Source organism: Dasypus novemcinctus, chromosome 5 (assembly GCF_030445035.2).
Source record: "Dasypus novemcinctus isolate mDasNov1 chromosome 5, mDasNov1.1.hap2, whole genome shotgun sequence".
Lineage (NCBI taxonomy): Eukaryota > Metazoa > Chordata > Mammalia > Cingulata > Dasypodidae > Dasypus > Dasypus novemcinctus.
Window position 1 is genome coordinate 158,886,485 of NC_080677.1, and position 19,187 is coordinate 158,905,671.

Genomic DNA, 19,187 nt, shown 5'->3' on the forward strand with positions numbered 1-19,187 from the left:
CACCAAGGGAAAGCCCTTTCGCTCTGATCAGGGACATGACCTGCTGGACAGAGGCGCTGTACTGCAGGAGTCGGAGGAGATTCCAGGCCACCCTGTGTCTCTCCCACCCCACGGCAGGACTTCGCTCGGTGCTCCCCGTGAGCACAGTGAGCAGGCAGAGGCTGCCCGCAGACATTCTGGGTGGCACGCCCTGTACCAGGCGCCAGCCCTCTGACCTGGGGATTTTGAAGAGCGCTCTCATGGGGTGCAGGTCTGCAAGCGGAGGGTCTCCGTCCCCCAGCTCAATGGCCGTGATTCCCAGGGACCACGTGTCGCATCTGGCATCATAGGTGGTGTCCAGCTGCTGCTCACATGCTATCACCTGGCAGAAAACACAAAATTCGTCAATCGATAAAAAGGCAACTAGTGGACTTGAACGAGCACATAGCCAAGTGCCCAGAACAAAAAGCACCTGTTAACACTGATCACACAGCTATGAATAAAGATAGAGATAGTCGTTTGGGGGAGTAAAAGATCAAATTAGTATTACTGTGTTTTATCTGAAGACAGAGAATGCCTTAGCACGTTTGCAAACTAAGGCAAGAAACTATGAAAAGGAAGATTTTCAAAATGCTTAACGGAAGAGGGAAAGAAGCAATGTTCCCAAAGGATGGGATTGACGCAGAGCTGAAAATGGCATGATGAAAGTCACTCATAAATATTTTTTTAGAATTTTTTTAATTAGAGAAGCTTCAGGTTTACAGAAAAATCATGCATAAACTATAAAGTTCCCATACACTCCCTAATCATTAACACTTTGCATTAATGTGGTACATTTGTTACAATTCATGAACGAGCATTTTTATAATTGTACTAGTAACTATCCCCCATCATTTACAGTAGGGTTCACCTTGTTGTACAGTCCTATGATCTTTTTAAGTTTTTATTCTAGTATCAAATACACAACCTAAAATTCTCCCTCTTAATCACATTCAGAAATAGAATTCAGTACTGCTAACCTCATTCCCAATGGAGTGCCATTGTCACCACCATCCATCACCAAACCTTCCCATCATCCCAAATAAAGACTCCGTACAATTCAAGCCCCATTCCCTGCCCCTACCCCATCCGCTCGTAAACATCTGATGGGTGACCAGAGGCCTTTACTTCAGGAAAGATGAAGACATCTTGAAAGAACTGAGAGTGAAGGAGATGAAGAAAAACAAACTCAAAGGCAGTCTAGTTAAATGGCCTTGAACTTTTACAGCAATTAAGAGGCCACGATACCCAGGGGAGTGACCAGCCAGGCTGGAGGATGCACACAGGAGCTGACCATTAGTAAAGGAGAAGGAGACTGAATAAAAACAAGCATTTCCTAACAGCTTATCGGGGGCCTCAACAAATTCTAAAACTGCATCCAGTTTTTTTAAAGTCACTAATCCAGTGATGTAATTGAGAGACAAGGAAAAAAGGGGGCAGCTTTACTTTCTGCCATTTTATAAAACACTATTTTGCAGAATTATTGCATCATTCCTTCATAATATATTTCTAAATATGCAAATAAAATTGTAAAATTTCCACAAAAAGGAAACTGGATTTTCCATTTTAAAAACCGTTTTTTTTTCTTTTTTCTTTTGTGACTGCCAACCCATCACAAAAAATAAAAACAGTTTGCGAGTGGTAGTGGGTTCGGGTTGCTTCATCTGACTGTGATATGACAGGTAAAGTGAAAGCATCCAGACCCCGCTGGAGCAATACTTCATCTTCCCGACGCCACCGGGCATCAGATGAACACACAGAGAGCTCGGTGTGTGGGCACGCTGGGGGTTAGGTGGCAGCTTTCACGCACACCATCCAAGAAGGCCACTCCTTCCTAAATACATCCCACTTCTTACTTGACACCAATAGCAGTGACATGAAATAGCTGAGGTATAAACAAATGGGTGCGACGAGAAAATAAAAGGAAGGCCGCAGTATGCGCAGAACGTGGGACAATGGTGCTTCTAGGGAGGCGGCGGGAAGATGGGTGGTGGGAAAGCCCCGCGGGAGGAGCACGCGAGTGGGGCGGTCCTGGGGCCTGCTCAGGATGAGATCGCCACAAACACACAGATAAGGAGGCTCGGAGCCAGGCCAATTCCAGGCACCCAGAAGCCAATGAAAAGTAAGTACAGGGAAGTGGCTGTGGCTCAAGGAATTGAGCTCCTGTTTACCACATGGAGGACCTGGGTTCGATCCCTGGGACCTCCTTGTAAAAAATGAAGAAAAAAGGCATCCCAGACCTGTGCGGCTCCCGCATGGGGAAGCAACTCACCAAAAAGATGAGGACACAACACACAAGGAAAAAAAGGACCAAAAAAGTCCACCCAAAAATAGGGACATACATGCATGCATATACTGTGCATCTATATGTACACAGTATGTATATATACACATACATATGCATATATACAAACATCACAATATATACATATACACTTGCCTATAACATGCATTGTACACACATACATACATGTGCACACACACATGAAGAAAAATATAGTTTCCAACTTGGAATCGGTTTGATGGGGACATCATCTTAGTGTTTCTAAACCTGTCCTACCCTAGTACTTTTAATGTCACGGGAGAGTGAACAGTTAGGCTGGAATCAGGGAGCATGTTCCAAAGTACAGGGCACAAGCATGAGTTCCAAGTTTTATATCAAAAATTCATGTGATGAATATTCATAGCAGGTTTACCCGAATGTCTATAAACTGTTGAATGGATGAAGAAAATACAGTATGTCCATATCATAGAACAACATTTGGCAACAAAAATGGAATGAAGTACAGATACGAGCTACAACATGGATAAAGCCTGCAATCACTATGCTGAGAGAAAGAAGCCAATAAAAATGGCCACATATTGTATGATTCTGTTTGTATGAAATGTCTAGAATGGGAAAAACCAAAGAGAAAGAAAGTAACTTAGTGGTTGCCTAGAAGATAGAGGTGGGGAAGTTGGGAAAGGAAGTAACTGCTAATGATGGTGGAGTTTCTTTTAGGGGGAATAAATGTTCTAAAATTAGATTGTGGTGATGGTTGCACAACCCTGTGAAAGACACTAGGTTGTACAAATTAGTGAGCTGTACTGGATATGAATTATTACTCAATAAAGCTGTTAAAATCATATGAAATGCCTATTCTGAAGTATAATATATTTTTGTCTGTGTTTGTATGAAAATGATATATTGGCCTCACTCATTTTTTCCCTCGTAAAGTTGTTGCTTTGGGGTCATGCATCATTTTTTTGGCTTCACACATTCCAAGAATATCTCCCCATAGGTTAGGGTAAGTTTCTGTGCCAGTTTGCCAGGGATATTCTCGGAGGACGCTTGTTGTCCTAGAGTTATTGTAAACACGCCCATTCACTTTCCAAAGTGTCCCAGTCTGTGCATTAAATTACGGCATCACCTACCACTGTTTTCTTGCCCCTTTCTGCTGGTACACAAATACCAGTTCGGGCAGGATGGCTTTACATAATCAACTTTTGCTACCTTTGTCCAGAATTTGATTTATAAAATCCTAAATCAAGAATTCCACTTTTCAACAAATAATAATATCTGACCTAAAAACGCTTGCCATGAAGCCCTAAAATACTTCTAAGCCATTAACAGTTGAATTATGGTGACTGTATTTATATTTGTTTACCTTACTGCTTTCTAATTCCTAGATATTTATGGTTAATAACATAGGGGTGGTAATATAGATGTCTTCATTAACTAGAGAGCTGGTCTTTCAAAATTTACTCTTCTTCAACAATTCTAGATAAATGGGAATTTATTGAAATTTTGCCAGTCATTCACAGATTGGAAAACACTTTGGATTTAGAGATGAATACATTATGCACAAAATCTAGAAGGAACAAGTACATTTTAGCTTGACAAGGTCACAATGAACCTTTTTTCTTTTACATAATGTCCATTATTTTACTAAGCAAAGCATTTTCAAACTCTATTTGTGCTATAGTAAACTTATAAATAATAAATGATTTAGAAAATTACTGTCTAGTAATTTCATATTAAGGAGAATCAGTTTTGATTATTGACTCATTTAATAATCTGGTAATTAAATTTTAGGTACATAAAAATATTTTCCTTCACTCATAGATTAAAATGGCTCCAAGATCAACTAATCAAAATAATTTTTACTAAATGGCCAACTTAACCATATAATAATGGCTTTCTGTAACTATAAATTAACATATGAGAAAAATTAAGTTGGAAAATGTAGCATTTATAGAGTTAATTAATATACACAAAGCAAATGGAAAAGTCTGGAATTATAACTATATATTAATTTCTCATTTCTGTAAATTTTTCATAAGCTTTTAAAATACTAGTAACATACAAGAACAAACTGAGGAAACTCATTTAAGATTCTCTGACTTTTGTTCTTGCTTTCATGACTATACTTTCTCTTTTTATTATAAGATTATACTCCCTCTTAAAGGGGTTTTGAAGCCATTGGGTTTTTGTCATATAATAAACTTTATTTTTAAAGAAGTTTTATATTACAGAAAAGACATCGTAAGTATAGGGGATTCCCATATACCCCACCTCCTCCCCCCTCACATTTTCTCCTATTAATAACATCTCACATTAGTGTGGTACATTTGTTACAATTGATGAACAAATACTGAAGCATTGCTACTAAACAAGGTCTATAGTTTACCTTGTGATTTACACTTCGCACAATTTTATAGGTTTTGACAAAATGTACAATGGCCTGTATCCATCATTGCAAAATCATGCAGAACAATTCCAATGTCCCAAAAATGCCCCATGTTACACCAATTCTTCTCCCACCTCCCCTCAGAACCTCTGGTAACCACTATCTTTATATCAATGTTACAAGTTCTTCTGTTGCTAAAATAATATGTCTACATTGGTTGCATTACCCCCTTATGTTTGTTCATTCCTCAGTCTTTAGGATTTGGGGATGGCAATACCGGCTCTAATTCAGACTGAGAGAGGGCTAAGATCCTATGGGGCAGAAAGAAGGAACTGTTTTGCTTGCAGTTGTAGGTACTCTTTGTTTTTTGGGATGGGGGTTATCCATTATTATCATTTTGTTAGTTGCCTGGGTGAGTCCAATAAACCGAAGAGTAGGTGTTGACTGTAACTCTGCTGAGATTCAGGGCTCAACGAGCATATGAACAACCCGAAAGTTTAAGTCTCTGGCCATACAATTAATGAGTATAGGGCTATTAGAGATTCATATCAAAGGGGTAGAAGAACCATGTGTAGGGAAGTTATAAATGAGTCTCTGCTACACTGGGGAAATACGTTATCATAATATCAAATTAAGACCCACTGACAGGGTGCTGATTTCCTGGGGTTTGTGCCTGCCTATAGAGTCCAGATGTCTCCAGAGTCCTCAGGAGCTCTCCTGTTTGAGGCTTTGTTTACTGCAGCAGATAGTAAGATCTGCTTGAGTGTACATAAGCATAACCTCTGGAATGACCTCCCAACTCACTTTGAAATCTCTTAGCTGTAAAAACTCTTTTGTATTAATGCTTCCCCCTTTGATCAAGATCTTTTTCTAAATGCATCGCTGATTGGCACCTGTTATTAATTCCTCAGGGCTAGAGAGGTTCATCCTTGGGAGTAATGTCCCATACCAGTCGGGGGAGGGGGAAGGTAGTGAGTTTATTTGCTGAGTTTGCTTAGAGAGGGGTCACATTTGACTAACAAGGAGGTTTTCAGGAGGTAACTCTTAAGCAATAGATATTATTAGGCTAAGTTTCAATTTTACAAGATAAGGTTCATAAGTACAAGCATTAAAATTGAGGGCTTGGCATACTGGTCTGTTTTCTTTTATTAGGCTCTGCCTATGTGTTCTAGAGATTCTTGCCACTCTACTTGAGAATGTAGTAAGTCTCCCCAGGATGGGAATTTAATATTTTGTTGGTTATTGTGTGGGTGTCCACCCATTGAGAAACATCCTATGACAACATGAACACACTCACATTCCACAGAGGAATGCCTAGGTGCCCCCTTCCCCATACATATCCCCCCCACCAATGACCCTCCCTTGCCATAATTTCCAAAGAAACACTCTCACAATTAGATTCTCAACCACAGTCCTCAACTTCCCCAGAGTTCACCTGGTGCTTCCTCCAGCCATCCCCCCAGCTCTATGGAGAGTCGAACCCAGCCCCCCAACCCTGCTCACACTCACACACTAGCACTTTTGACACCCCTCACACTGTTGCACTACCATCACCCCTGTCCATTGCCAAACCACCCCCATCCACCTTATCAAAGATTCTGCCCAGACTGAGCATCGGCTCCCCACTCTCTATGTCCTTTCTATCTCCTGGAACCTAGACTCTACCTCTGTGAGTCTGCTCAATATCCTTAGTTCTATCAGTGAGGTCATGCAATATTAGTCCTTTAGTGACTGGCTTACTTCACTCAACATAAGGTCTCTGAGAGTCATCCCTGTTGTCACATATGTCAATACTTCATTCCTTCTTACAGCTGCATAATATTCTATCATATGGATATACCAAATTTTGTTTATCAGTTCATCCATTGATGGCCACTTGGTTGCTTCCAACTTTTGGCAATTACGAATAATGCCACTATGAACACTGGTGTGCATATATCTGTTTGCATCCCTGCTTTCAATTCTTCTAGTTGTATTCCTAGACCTGGAATTGCTGGATCATATGGCAATTCTATACTTAGCATCCTGAGGAGCCACCAAACTATCCTCCTCAGTCGCTGCATTTCCACCAGCAGTCAATAAGTGTTCCTATTCCTTCACATCTCCAACACTTAGAGTTTTCTGGTTTTTTTAAAAAAATTGCAGCCAGTCTAACAGGCGTAAGATGATATCTCATTACAGTTTTGATCTGCATTTCCCCAGTTAAGTTGGTCATCTTTTTATGTACTTTTTACCCATTTGTATTTCCTTTTGGGAAAATGTCTATTCAAATCTCTTACCCATTTTTAAAATGGGTTGCTTGTCTTTTTATTTTTAAGATGTAAGAATTCTTTATATATGCTCGATATTAGATCCTTATCAGGTAAGTGGTTCCCAAATATCTTCTCCCATTGAGTAAGTTGCCTTTTCACTGTCTTGTCAAACTCCTTTGAAGTACAAAAGTTTTTTATTTTGAGGAGGTCCCATTTATCTATTTTTTTTCATTTCTCATGCTTTGGGTGTAATGTTTATGAAACCATTTCCTACTTCAAGATCTTGTAGATGCTTCCCTACATTCCTGTCCTGGCTGGGATCCTGACTGTCAAGGGGAAATAGGACTGCACGTACATAATGGCGTTAAAGAAGAGTTTGCCTGGAATACAGGAGATCCTCTAGGGCATCTCCTAGTACTGCCATTGTCCTGTGATTAAAGTCAATGGAAAATTGCAATAACCCAATCCAAGGAGGGCTAACAATGGCCCAGAATCTTCAGAAATGACAGTTTGGGTCATCCCCCTTGGCAAAGAACCACGGCCAGCTGAGGTGCTCACTGAGGGTAAAGAGAACATGGAATGGGTAGTGGAAGAAAGTAGTGGTAAATACTAACTTTAAGCACATGACCAGTTACAGAAATGAGGACTGTAATGGTCATGGATATGTTTTCCTTGTTTTGGTATGTGTATGATTGTGTACCTAAAGGAGTATCTTTGTTTCCTTCCCTAACATTTTCCCTTATCATATGAGATAAGTTGTATTAGTTTCATGTTGTAATATTTAAGGATGTTAAGTTTAAGGGTGAATATTAGCCAAGGACTCATACCCTGCTCTGGAGGGAATTAGTGCAGCCCCGGTTGTACACAGGACAGTTGAATATTGTTAGGCAGAAATATATATATGTATGTGTGTACATATATATGTATGTATGTATGTATGCATGCCTATTACTGTTTTTATTAGAGACTGTATGGTTTAAGGTGATATATATAGCTGCCCATAACTTTTGATATGTTGTGTTCTCAATTTTGTTTACTCTGAGGTATTGATTTCTCTTGTAATTTCCTCCTTGACCACTGATTATTAAAGAGAGTATAGTTTAACTCCCATATATTTGTGCCTATTCTGTTTCTCTCCCTCTTATTAATTTCCAGTTTCTTTCCGTTATGGTTTCAGAGAAATTACTTTGTACAATTTCAATCTTTCTAAATTTGTTGCAATTTGTTCTATGTGTAGCATGTGATCTATCTTGGAGAATGATCCATAAGCACTCAAGAAGAATGTATAGGGAAGCAGATGAGGCTGAACTGATAAAGCGTCCACCTACCATATAGGAGGTCCCGGGTTCGAACCCAGGGCCTCCTGGCCCGTGTGGTGAACTGGCCCACATGTAGTGCTGCCTCACGCAAGGAGTGCTGTGCCATGCAGGGGTGTCCCATGCACAAGAAATTTGCCCCACAAGGAGAGCCACCCCACGCGAAAAAAGCAAAGCTTGCCCAGGAGTGGCACTGCACACACAGAGAGCTGACGCAGCAAGATGATGCAACAAAAAAGAGACACGGGTCTGCCATTGCCACTGAGAATATAAGCAGACACAGAAGAACACACAGCAAATGGACACAAGAGAGCAGATGGGGGGGGGTAGGAGTGGGGAGGGAGAGGAGAGAAAGAAATAAAATAAATCTTAAAAAAAAAAAAAGAAGAATGTATAGCCTGCTGTTCTGGGGTGCAATGTTCTGTATATGTCTGTATTTGTCTAGTTCCCCTTATCAAGGTTTCTGTTTCTGTACTAAGCCTCTGTCCAGATATTCCGTCTAGAGGTGATAATGGTGTACTGAAGAACCCCACTATGATTGCAGAGGCATCTATTTCTTCCCTTAGTCTTTTTTTTTTTTAAGATTTTTAAAAATTTATTTCTTTCCCTTCCCCTCCCCAGTTGTCTGCTCTCTGTGCCCACTCGCTGTGTGTTTTCCTGTGACCACTTCTATCCTTAACAGCAACACCAGAAATCTGTGTTTCTTTTTGTTGCATCATCCTGTTGTGTCAGCTCTCTGTGTGTGCGGTGCCATTCTTGGGCAGGGTGTACTTTCTTTCGCCCTGGGCAGCTCTCCTTATGGGGCGTACTCCTTGTGTGTGGGGCGCCCCTACATGGGGGACACCCCGTGTGGCAGGGCACTCCTTGTACGCATCAGCACTGTGCATGGGCCAGTTCCAAATGGGTCAAAGAGGCCCGGAGTTTGAACTGCGGACCTCCCATGTAGTAGGCAGATGCCCTATCCATTGGTCCAAGGCTGCTTCCCCCTTCCCTTAGTTTTGCTGGTATTTGCCTGATATATTTTGGGGCACCCTGGAAATGTGCATAAATTTTTATGATTGTTCTTTCTTCTTGGTAGATTATTCCTTTTAATATACACACAAAAACAAACCAAAGAAATTCATTTAAGAGTCTCTTACTCACTTTTGTTCTTGAATATGACTATACTTTCTATTTTTGTTATAAGATGTACTCCCTCTTAAAGAGATTTTTAAGCCATTGGATTTTTAAGTTTCTTAAGAATTTATTTTCTGCCTGTATTTTATATTAAGTTTACATGTTAACTTTTAGTACTGGTATAATTGAATTTGTCTTCAAATAGTAACACTACACTAGCATTTAATCCTCAAACAAACTTAATTCTGAGATTTTGTAATATTAATATGATATGAATACATCTCCTCCCTAGAAAATTGTAGATAAATAGCAGAGCTTTTCCCAAAGGTTGGAGAGAGAGTTTTCAAAATTAAGTGTGCTTTATTGATAAATATAATTTAAAAGATGAAAGGCAGTCATTGTGGCTGTGGGGAAAAGATGGGACTCTAGAAAAAAGTTTTCCCGCAACTCCTTCAAAAGTTTACCCACAGCTTCTTAAAGGGAATGGTGGAAAGAACTGAGTAAAACTGAACATAGTCTCTCTGGGCAGAGGGACTCATTTGGGAAACTCCCTTGTAAGTCAGTGCCCCTGAACCTGATCTTAAACAAAGGCTAGGCCTGTTTCTTTTTACGGCATCTGGTCACTCATTCATTCAGTCTTTCACTTGTTCAAATATTCATTCATGTCCCATTACTGGGTTATTTCCATGTTCCTTTGTACACATGCAAAAATTTCACATTAAAGAAAACACAACTGACATTTTCTTCGAGGCTATGCCATAACACATATAGAGATAGAGTAAGCATGAAAAGGAAAGTCAGAAAGGGTCAAATATGACATTCATCTCCCTCAAAGCTCTATCTGACCTCAGGAGCCATCCAGAACGGAGTTCCGACCGATGTGTTCCGTCGGTGCCGGGTGCTGGTGAGCTGGGCAGACACGCCTGAAAAGAAAATGGAAGCTTACTTCCTGCATTAAGCACTCATGGTCAGGAAGTCCAACTGCAATGAATTAGCTTGCAAATTAATATTAAAATTTTGTTCCCTCAAAGTTGCCAATGGAATAAAACTTAACAATAAAAGATCCCAAATCAGGATTTCTGCCTAACCAAAATACAGAATGGTACTCCTGTTTTCCATTTCTAACTTTCAATCCTATCCTTCCTTCAAGCCCCATTCCAAGGCTTAGTTCTACCATGATGACTTCTTAATCTCTTCCTGATCATTCTCATCTCTATTTCCTTCAATCTTCTATCATTTTCAGTATTTGTGTTTGTGTTACATATTTTACATGTAATTGTTCTTTGAATGGCATGCTGACTCCCTCCATACCCCCGCCCTCCAGCCCCGCAGCAACAAATTCTGGTGAGTTTGATAATATGTTATATGGTGCTATGCACATAGTAGGTGACTTTTGAAAGGAATAAAGTTATCTTCCATCTATTGACCTTGAACCAATCACACCTGACTGTAGAATAGATTTAGTTCTTTTCCTTTAGGAGGATGATGGGGAGACAGCCTATGATGAAACAGAACCAAAAATTTCAGTCATCCTATCCCATTCACTCCACCTGGTTAGACCCAACCCTAAGGGACCCTCAAGAGAATTTGGAGTAAGATCTCTTTTTCCAGGCATCGCATCCCCTCCTCCCGCCAGCTGTGCCATGCTTCCATCCTGGACATGCCTGGACTTGACAGGTTATTCCCAGATCCTGAGTTTTCATTCCCAGATTCACCTGCTTTGCGAGACACCTCCCAGATGTCGTACCTACTTTAAGCTCCTCCTGCTCACCCTATCCTATCGAAGGAATCCACTGAGATTTAAAATGGGATGGGTTTAATTCCTCCAGGATGGCATTTGACTTTTATCATGAAATCCAAAGGCCTTATTCAGCCAAATGGGCATTTCACTGGTGGAAATACATTTGCTGCCATGTTAATTCCATCCCTTAATAATCAACTCCACCTCTTGTCCTTAACAGAATCTTCACCTATGGCCTTCAAATTTTATTTTTTTAAACTTTCATTCAACTTAAAGAACAACAGCAGCAGCAACAAAAAACCCACAAATGACCCAACTTTTAAGGAGCGCTGAGGAAATGAATTTCAATGTCACATATTGTTTGGTTGCTGCTGAGATCCTGCAAAAAAGAATTGTTTTTGGTGGAGTAAAGAGTATGGGCAAAAGAAAAATTCAGTCCAGAATGTGAAGATGGGAAAAACGAATGAAAAGAGCAGAATGCAACTAGGCAGAGTAAGAAACCCTCAAATTTGAGAATATTATCACGTTAAAAGCAGTATACACACCCATCCAGGAAAGAATGACAGAGGAAGGAATTGACTCAATTTCATGTCTTTTGAGCATTTCTACAATGCCTGTTAGACCCCAAGATCATTTTACCAACCTGACCCAAGAGCTTCAGGGCTAGAAGGCAATCTCAAGGTTGTGAGTTCTCACTTGCATTTTCAGGTTAGTAAACTTAAGCTGGAGAGACCTGGTGATTTTTCTAAGAACCAGTGGCATTTTTACTTGGTATAAATTCTTCTAAGAAAAGTGGCTAAGAAGGTAGACACTAAAACTCCGAAACTGTTGACATGAATTACTTTAATGTGCAATGATGATCTAGAGTACGAGTTCAAGAGTCCTAGGAAGTAAGGAAGATTCCAAAAATCATCTTATCCAGAGAGCAACTAATGGAATAAGTCACCAAAGAAAACAGCTACATGAGCATCTCAAGTGAGAAGATCCTGAAGGACAGAAAATTCCTTCAGAAAGTTGGGATAGCATGAACAAGAGGGAAAGGACTGGAAAGAGGGAGGGCTGGAGAGAAAATCAGCTAGAACAGAGGGAAATAATCCAAAAAGGGAGGGAGGGAAACATGGCTTTGTAAAAGTCAAAGCTGCAGGAACTTGAAGGAAGTTTTTGGCAATGACTCTGCAGCTTTTGCTTTATTATGCTGCTATGGAATTCTCATGTCCTTTTGGGATCCCGGGCTGTTTGGTGGCCATACAATGATCCCGTTCTCTATTATTGCAAAGCCCTGATTTCTAGGGAGAGACATGTACAGGCTTCATACTTCCAGTCAAGAGATCTTTTAGGGTCTTAGAGAGACAGCAGACACTTTGAATATGTGGTTTCCAGAGTGGCTCAACCAGGCCAGACAACTAGGGAAGCTTAGAGTGCTCTCACCACACAGTCAAACCCTGGACATCTCAAGAGGGCAAAGGGAGGCACAAGGTTTTGTTGTTGTAAAAACAAAACACTGAAGGAAAGAGAACTGAAATTATAAAAATACATATTTTTTTTTACAAGAAATGGCTACAAATTTATAGAATGCAACATCTTCGCTTTGTTGATGAGGTTACAAAAGCAGGATAGCAACACTTTTTAGGACGTAATGAAAGAGGCAGTATCTGTGGGTGCTAGATATTTGAAATACAAAAGGTCTGTTTAAAAAAATTGGAAACATTAGAATTTATTACAGTTTAAATAGGAAAATGCCCTAGATCTCTGCATCAGATAGACAACTCTCTTTTTTAAAATGAGATTTTAAGTGATGTAAACTAAGTGTAGGAACAATCATGCTTGATAAATAAGTAGAATGGTATATGTAAGAATCTCCGTTAATTTAAAAACCTGTATTTCATGAATATATACAACACACTTGAGTTTATATATTTTAAACAAGTTGAGCATCTCTAGCAAATAGAATAGAATATTAAAGTGTACCCTTGGTCACTCACTTTACTTCTGTAGGCTTTTGTTTTCCCATTGGTAATTTAGGAAATTGGAATAAACCAATGATTCTTTGTGCCTTTTGGGTCATAAAGTACTTACTCCTGGCTCAGGAAAGCTGTATACTCTTTCACCAGGAAATTTATATTCACACATTTTGCAGAGCAGCAAAATAAAAAACCTCAAGTCCTTCTATTTGGTATATCAAATGATATTCCAAGTTCCCTCCACTGTAACATGCAATGAGTCTGTAAGATCACACAGGAGCTGGAGCCCATCATGCAATTCCCTTCCAAACACATCCTCCCCCTGTCCCCACCCCATCCACCCGGCTACAGATCCTCCCTTCTCTTTAATTCTCAGCTCACAGCTCTTCACGAAGGTGTGGGGCTTTCCCCAAATACTTCCAGACCACCCTGCTCTCTGCACTCTGCTAGGCTTTGCACCAGTGGAGTTGCATCCCAAGCCACTTTGTCATTCAGCTGCATAGACTCTCTGTAGGACTGGGCTTTGGAGGAGGAGAACTGGGCACATCATGCTCGTCATTCACGGTGCCCTAGTGTCGTTGAGCACTTGTCCTGTTTTTTGTTCCCTTCCAGTGCATTTAATTACGTGAACAATGTTGTGCTACCATTACCACCATCCATTACCAAACCTTTTCCATTGTCCCAAATAGAAACTGTGCAATTAACGCTTTAGTAACTCCCTATTAACACCTCACCCCCTCCCTATCCCCTAGTAACCTACATTCTAAATACTGCTCTGTGAGTTTGCTCATTCTAATTATTTCATATCAGTGGGATCAAATAATATTTGTTCTTTTGTGTCTGGCTTATTCCACTCAACATGATGTCTTCAAGATTTGCTATTATCAGGACTCAAACAGTTATTTGCACACCCATGTTTATAGTGGCATTATTCACAATTGCCAAAAGACAAGAAATCCAATTGTCTATCAACAAATGAACGGATAAACAAAATGTGGTTTATACATGCAATGGAATATTATTCAGCCATAAAGAGATGCTATTTTTTAAGAAAGAAAAGAAAACCTATTATCTTGATTTTTTTCCTTTGTTGGTCTCAGAAAGTAAGAATTAAAGAAATAAAGCAAAGTACTAACTGTCAGATATATCTGTTGAACAAGTTGCTAACTCAGAATAGGGGGATGTGAAAATGCCTAGTAAAAATATGAAAGGGAAATGGAAATAATTGTCACAGTTACTTTACACTGAGCTGGATTCTTTACATATATAATTTTTATAAAATGTCCACAACAAGCTTGCTAAATCTGGTCATTTTTCCCTTTCCCAGCTGGGCAAAGTAAGGCTTAATGATGCAAAAGAACTTATTTTTGCTCACAGAGTTAGAAAGTAGCAGAACCAGGACTGAACCCATATCTATCTGATGGAAATGAGGGATTAAAAAGGAAATCAGTCCAACAATCAAGAAACATTTTTTGAGGACGTACTGTTTGTCACTCACTCTCTAGCCACGGGGACCCAGAGACTGGAAAAATAGACATGGTGCCCACCCTCAAGGATGCAACAAAATTAAAGGCCAAATGAACACAAAACTAGCAATTGCTGGTCCTTTTGCTGAGAAAGTCCCTGGAAGCACGGGTCCCCACCCCCAACTAGACTCCTCAGTTCTGTTCTGAAGTCCACCCTAAAGGCTGGCCATAAGGAAAATTTCTGAGAGAGAATGGAGGAAGCCAGTTTTATCCCATGCAAACGGTCTGTAAAACCCACAGTCTTCTAAAAAACAAAGACCATAACAGAGCTCTGAGTTTTACTCTCCGTTAACTCATTAGTTCATTAACTCGTTCACATTGCGTCTTGGGCACTAGGCTAGGGACTGTCGATTCTTGGCTCTAGATGGCACTGAACTGTGTGAGCTTGTGCGAATCATTTGCTTTTTTGAGAGTGTGATGGTTTGAAACTGTATGTGTCCCAGAAAGACATGCTCTTAAGAGTGAATCCATTCCATGGGTGTAAGAAGGACCTTTTGAGGAGTCTACTTCAGTTAAGGAGTAAACCCACTCACTCAAGATGGGTCTTAGTCCTTTAACTGGAGTCCTTTATAAACACAATTAACATACATGGAGAAAGAAAAGCCATGGAAGCAAGAAGTTGAAAGCAACAAAACTGGGAAGAGAAGGGAGAGACCAGCAGATGCCTCTATGTGGCAGAGGAACCAAGGATCACTGGCAGCCAGTCTTCAGGAAGAAAGCATCACCTTGATGATGCATTAATTTGGACATTTTCTCAGTCTCAAAACTGTAAGCTAATATATTCCATTGGTTAAGCCAACCCATTTCATGGCATTGCTTTGAACAGTATAGGAAACTAAAACGGGGTGAGACCTGATTATTTCTAAAGTTCTTTCAAGTGCTAAGTTTCTAACTCTACTCTACAGTTTTTAATGTATTTTTCTTTTTCTTTTGACATCATTTCAGTTTAGGAAAAGTTCGTAAGAAAAGTACAAAGTGTCATCTTTTCCTTAACCATTTGACAGGGGTGGCCTCCAGAAGCTCTTCTGCTTTAGTGTGAATTAACTGCAAACAAGGACATCCAGACCCACCCCAGAGCCAACATGACACAACACAACCATCAGAATCTTTATATCTACCATCTAATCCCATTCAAATATCATCACCTGTCCCAAAAATGTCCTCTACAGTAAAAAGATCCAATCCAGGATCATGTGTTCCTTTTAGTTGTCATGTCTCTTTAGTCTCCAGTCTGGAAGAATTACTCAATTTTCCCTTGACTTTAAAGAACTTGACTTTTTTGCAGATTTCGGACTAGTTATTTTGTAGAATATTCCTCACTTTTGGTTTTCCTGATGTCCCCTAATGATATTTTTGGTAGGAGTGTCACAGAGGTGATGCTGTGACCTTTTCATTGCATTCTATTAGGTGGAACACTATTTGGATTTGTCCCATGACTGGTGACATTCCCGTTGATTGCTTGATTACAGGGATGTCTGCCAAGATTCTCCAACACAAAGTTTCTCTTCTCCCTTTTATAATTAATAATTATTTTTGGAAAAGTATTTTGAGGCTATGTAAATATTCTATTTCTCATCAAAATTTAACCCACTAGTTTTAGCATCCATTGAATCTTTTGGATAAATTTATTATTATTAGATGGTTGCCAATGATGATTTTTAAATTTCATTAATCTTTCATATTTCTTAGCTGGCATTTTTCTGTACTGGAGGAGCTTTCACTTCTATTCACATATTTTCTTATATATTTATGCCAGAATGGACTGATGGTTTCTATTTTATTCAGTGGGTTAAAATTTGCCACCATTGTTATTATTTTAATGCTCAAACTGTCCCAAATTTGGCCAGTGAGAATTACTTGGACTTAGTTTCTGCATCCTTTTGACATGTCTCCATCTTTATTTGAGCATTTTCTTCTGTTTGGACTCAAAAGATTCCAGGTTCATCTTGTTCAGCCTGAAAATAAGTCTTTCTCCAAGAATCATCGGTTCCTTCCAGTTGAGGATGTTATTTAAAAACCAAGATCTGGGTGCCTGGTATGCTTGCTCTTAGGGCATTTATGCTGTCAAGCTCCCTTAGTAGAAACAGTTGAGAATTTTATATATATACACACACACAGATACCCCCCATACACACACAACACAAACAGACACATCAGATTACATTTATTTCTATACCTGTCTCTATATATCAAAAACCACGAGTTCACATTGATACCTCCAATTCCAGTCCAGTACCAATGGATTCATTCTAGTTTTCTCCACAGTAATAAATCCGGCTTCCCCTGTCTTCAGTATATCTCCTGATGGTATCAGCTCCTCCTTTATGTAATCTATCTCCTGTCTCTGTATTGACCCCTATGCAGAGTTCCTGCTCATCTCATTTGGGCTCTGACAACCCACCTGAGCCACTACCATCCCCTACATGGATACCCTCCTTGTCTCACATAGGGTTCCAACATCCCATGCTGGACCACCACTGCCATCCACTTCCTTTCTCACCCCTCTTGGACTTGAAACCGCATGCCAAGCTACACCCTCAAGTGCCCTGCTTCCTTGACCCCACCCAATGAATTTTTCTCTGAATTATTCAGGAAGAAGGGGGAAGTAAGGAAGGCACATAATAGTTTTTAAGTTCGGTTGTGCCTCTCTCACTTCATGCTAAAAGTGGGTTATTAATAAATAAATCACAATTTCTTTTTGACCTACAGGTCCAAAATTGGGCATGTGGGTAATAAGATGTTTAAAACCATAAAGTATTTTGTTAAAAGAATGATGTTTAAATAAATCACAGAAAGTACATTTTGTATTGAAATGTTAACTATCCTATTAGAAGTAAAGATCCCCAGAGAGAAATCCCCAGAAATGAGCACTGAGAACTGCCCTTTAAATTGAGTCTCTCCTTTATTCAAGAGAAGGACTGCTTTTTCAGACATTAAGCTTTCAGCTGACCTGCCTGAAGGGGTTTATCTCCTGGGAGGTCATATTATTTACTAGTTGACCAGATACCAGGGATGGCAAATGCCATTCATTAATAATGTTTACAAATTCATTCTTTGCTCTCTGAGGTAGCTCATGGTTTTCTGTAAAAGCAAATCACACTTAACAAACACAAAGCTTTTCTAAACAGCTGCATTCATGACTAGTATTAGCCGACTGAATCTAACTTTTACTCTTATAATGCAGCCTGATATTTAAAGTAATACTGAATTTACTCTAGCAAAGGGCTACTTCTTTTTCTTCATTATTTAGAATCTATTTATTGAACACCTACTAAACATACAGCACTGAGCTAAAGGTTTTATGGGGATATTATTTCATGATAGTGGGAATAGCTTAGATTTTTTCCAGTGCTTACAAAGTGCCAGTAATTGTACTAATTAATTTACCTCTATCTTCCCCTTTACTCTCCAGAGCAACCAACCCTATGAAGTTGCCATTGTTCCTTGTTATGCTTGTAGAAGAATGGATTGATGTCTTTGCAGATTTTAAATAATATTCCCATGGTCACACAATTACATAGAAAATGCTGCCATTCATTCATTTATTCATTCATTCAACAGTATTTATTGAGCATTTTCAATGTCAGGTACCATGCTTCATTCTAGGGATAGAGTAACAGACCAAACAAGAGACTAACCTTTCAATTTAGCAGGGAAGACAGTAAAATTAAACATAGGGTACAATAAAGTGTGATAATTATTCAGCTAAATGAAGTATTAGGTACTGGGGAGGCACTCAGCCAGACAAATAGAGGTTAGGTGGATGAACGGAGGAGGGAAGGATTTTATGTAAGGGAAGCATCAAGTTTGTTAACTGGTCACAAAGTCTAGTGACACTCTATATGAATATACAGAGAAATTGTACTTTCTTCTCTTGTGGTGGTTTGGAGTTAAGTACCCCAGAAAACATGTTCTTAAACTTAACCCATTCCTGTGGGTGTGAACGCACTGTAAGAAGGACCTTTTAATGAAGTTATGTCATTTAAAGTGCAGCCCAATTTATCAGAAGGGGGCTTAATCCTATTACTGGAATCCTATAAGCAGAATGAAATTCAGAGAGAGAGAGAGAGAGAAAGCCACAGGAAGCAAGAAGCTAAAGTCATAAAATCTGGAGAGGCCAGGTGAGGCCTCCATGTGCATTGCCATGTGACAGAGGCACCAAGGACCACTGGCATCACTGGCAGCCAGTCCCAGATTGCCAGACTTCAGGAGGAAATAATCTCCTTGATGATGCCATGATTTGGACTTCTTCTAGCCAACTCATTGCATGGTATTTGCTTTAGCAATAAGGAAACTAAAATATCTTGCTTATAGCAAAAATGGCCTCTCCTAAGCCCCTACCCCCTGGCTAGGAAGGTAAGTTAAAGCTTCATCAGAGCCAATAAAACTGCAAGTCTTTTAAGACAGAGCTTTGTCTCCATTGTATAAAAAGTACTTCTTCCATAGACAGCTTCTCCTCCTTCCTCTCCGCTTAAGATGGAATTGTCTGTACAGGGTGTCTTAGTTTGATAGGGCTGCCATAACAAAGTACCAGAAATTAGATGGCTAGAAACAAGAGACATTTATTGTTTCAAAGATCTGGAAGCT

General features: G+C 39.7%; 1 protein-coding gene across 1 annotated transcript in view; it reads right to left on the reverse strand.

Moving 5' to 3' along the window:
* Positions 1-19,187, reverse strand: part of MYO3A (myosin IIIA) — a 227,632-nt gene that overhangs the window by 157,420 nt on the left and 51,025 nt on the right. The window contains exons 7-8 of the mRNA XM_058297804.2: positions 10,219-10,295; positions 216-361 (exon numbers count right to left, since the gene is read on the reverse strand). Coding sequence (XP_058153787.1) covers positions 216-361; positions 10,219-10,295 — 223 coding nt within the window. The remainder of the gene's footprint in view (positions 1-215; positions 362-10,218; positions 10,296-19,187) is intronic.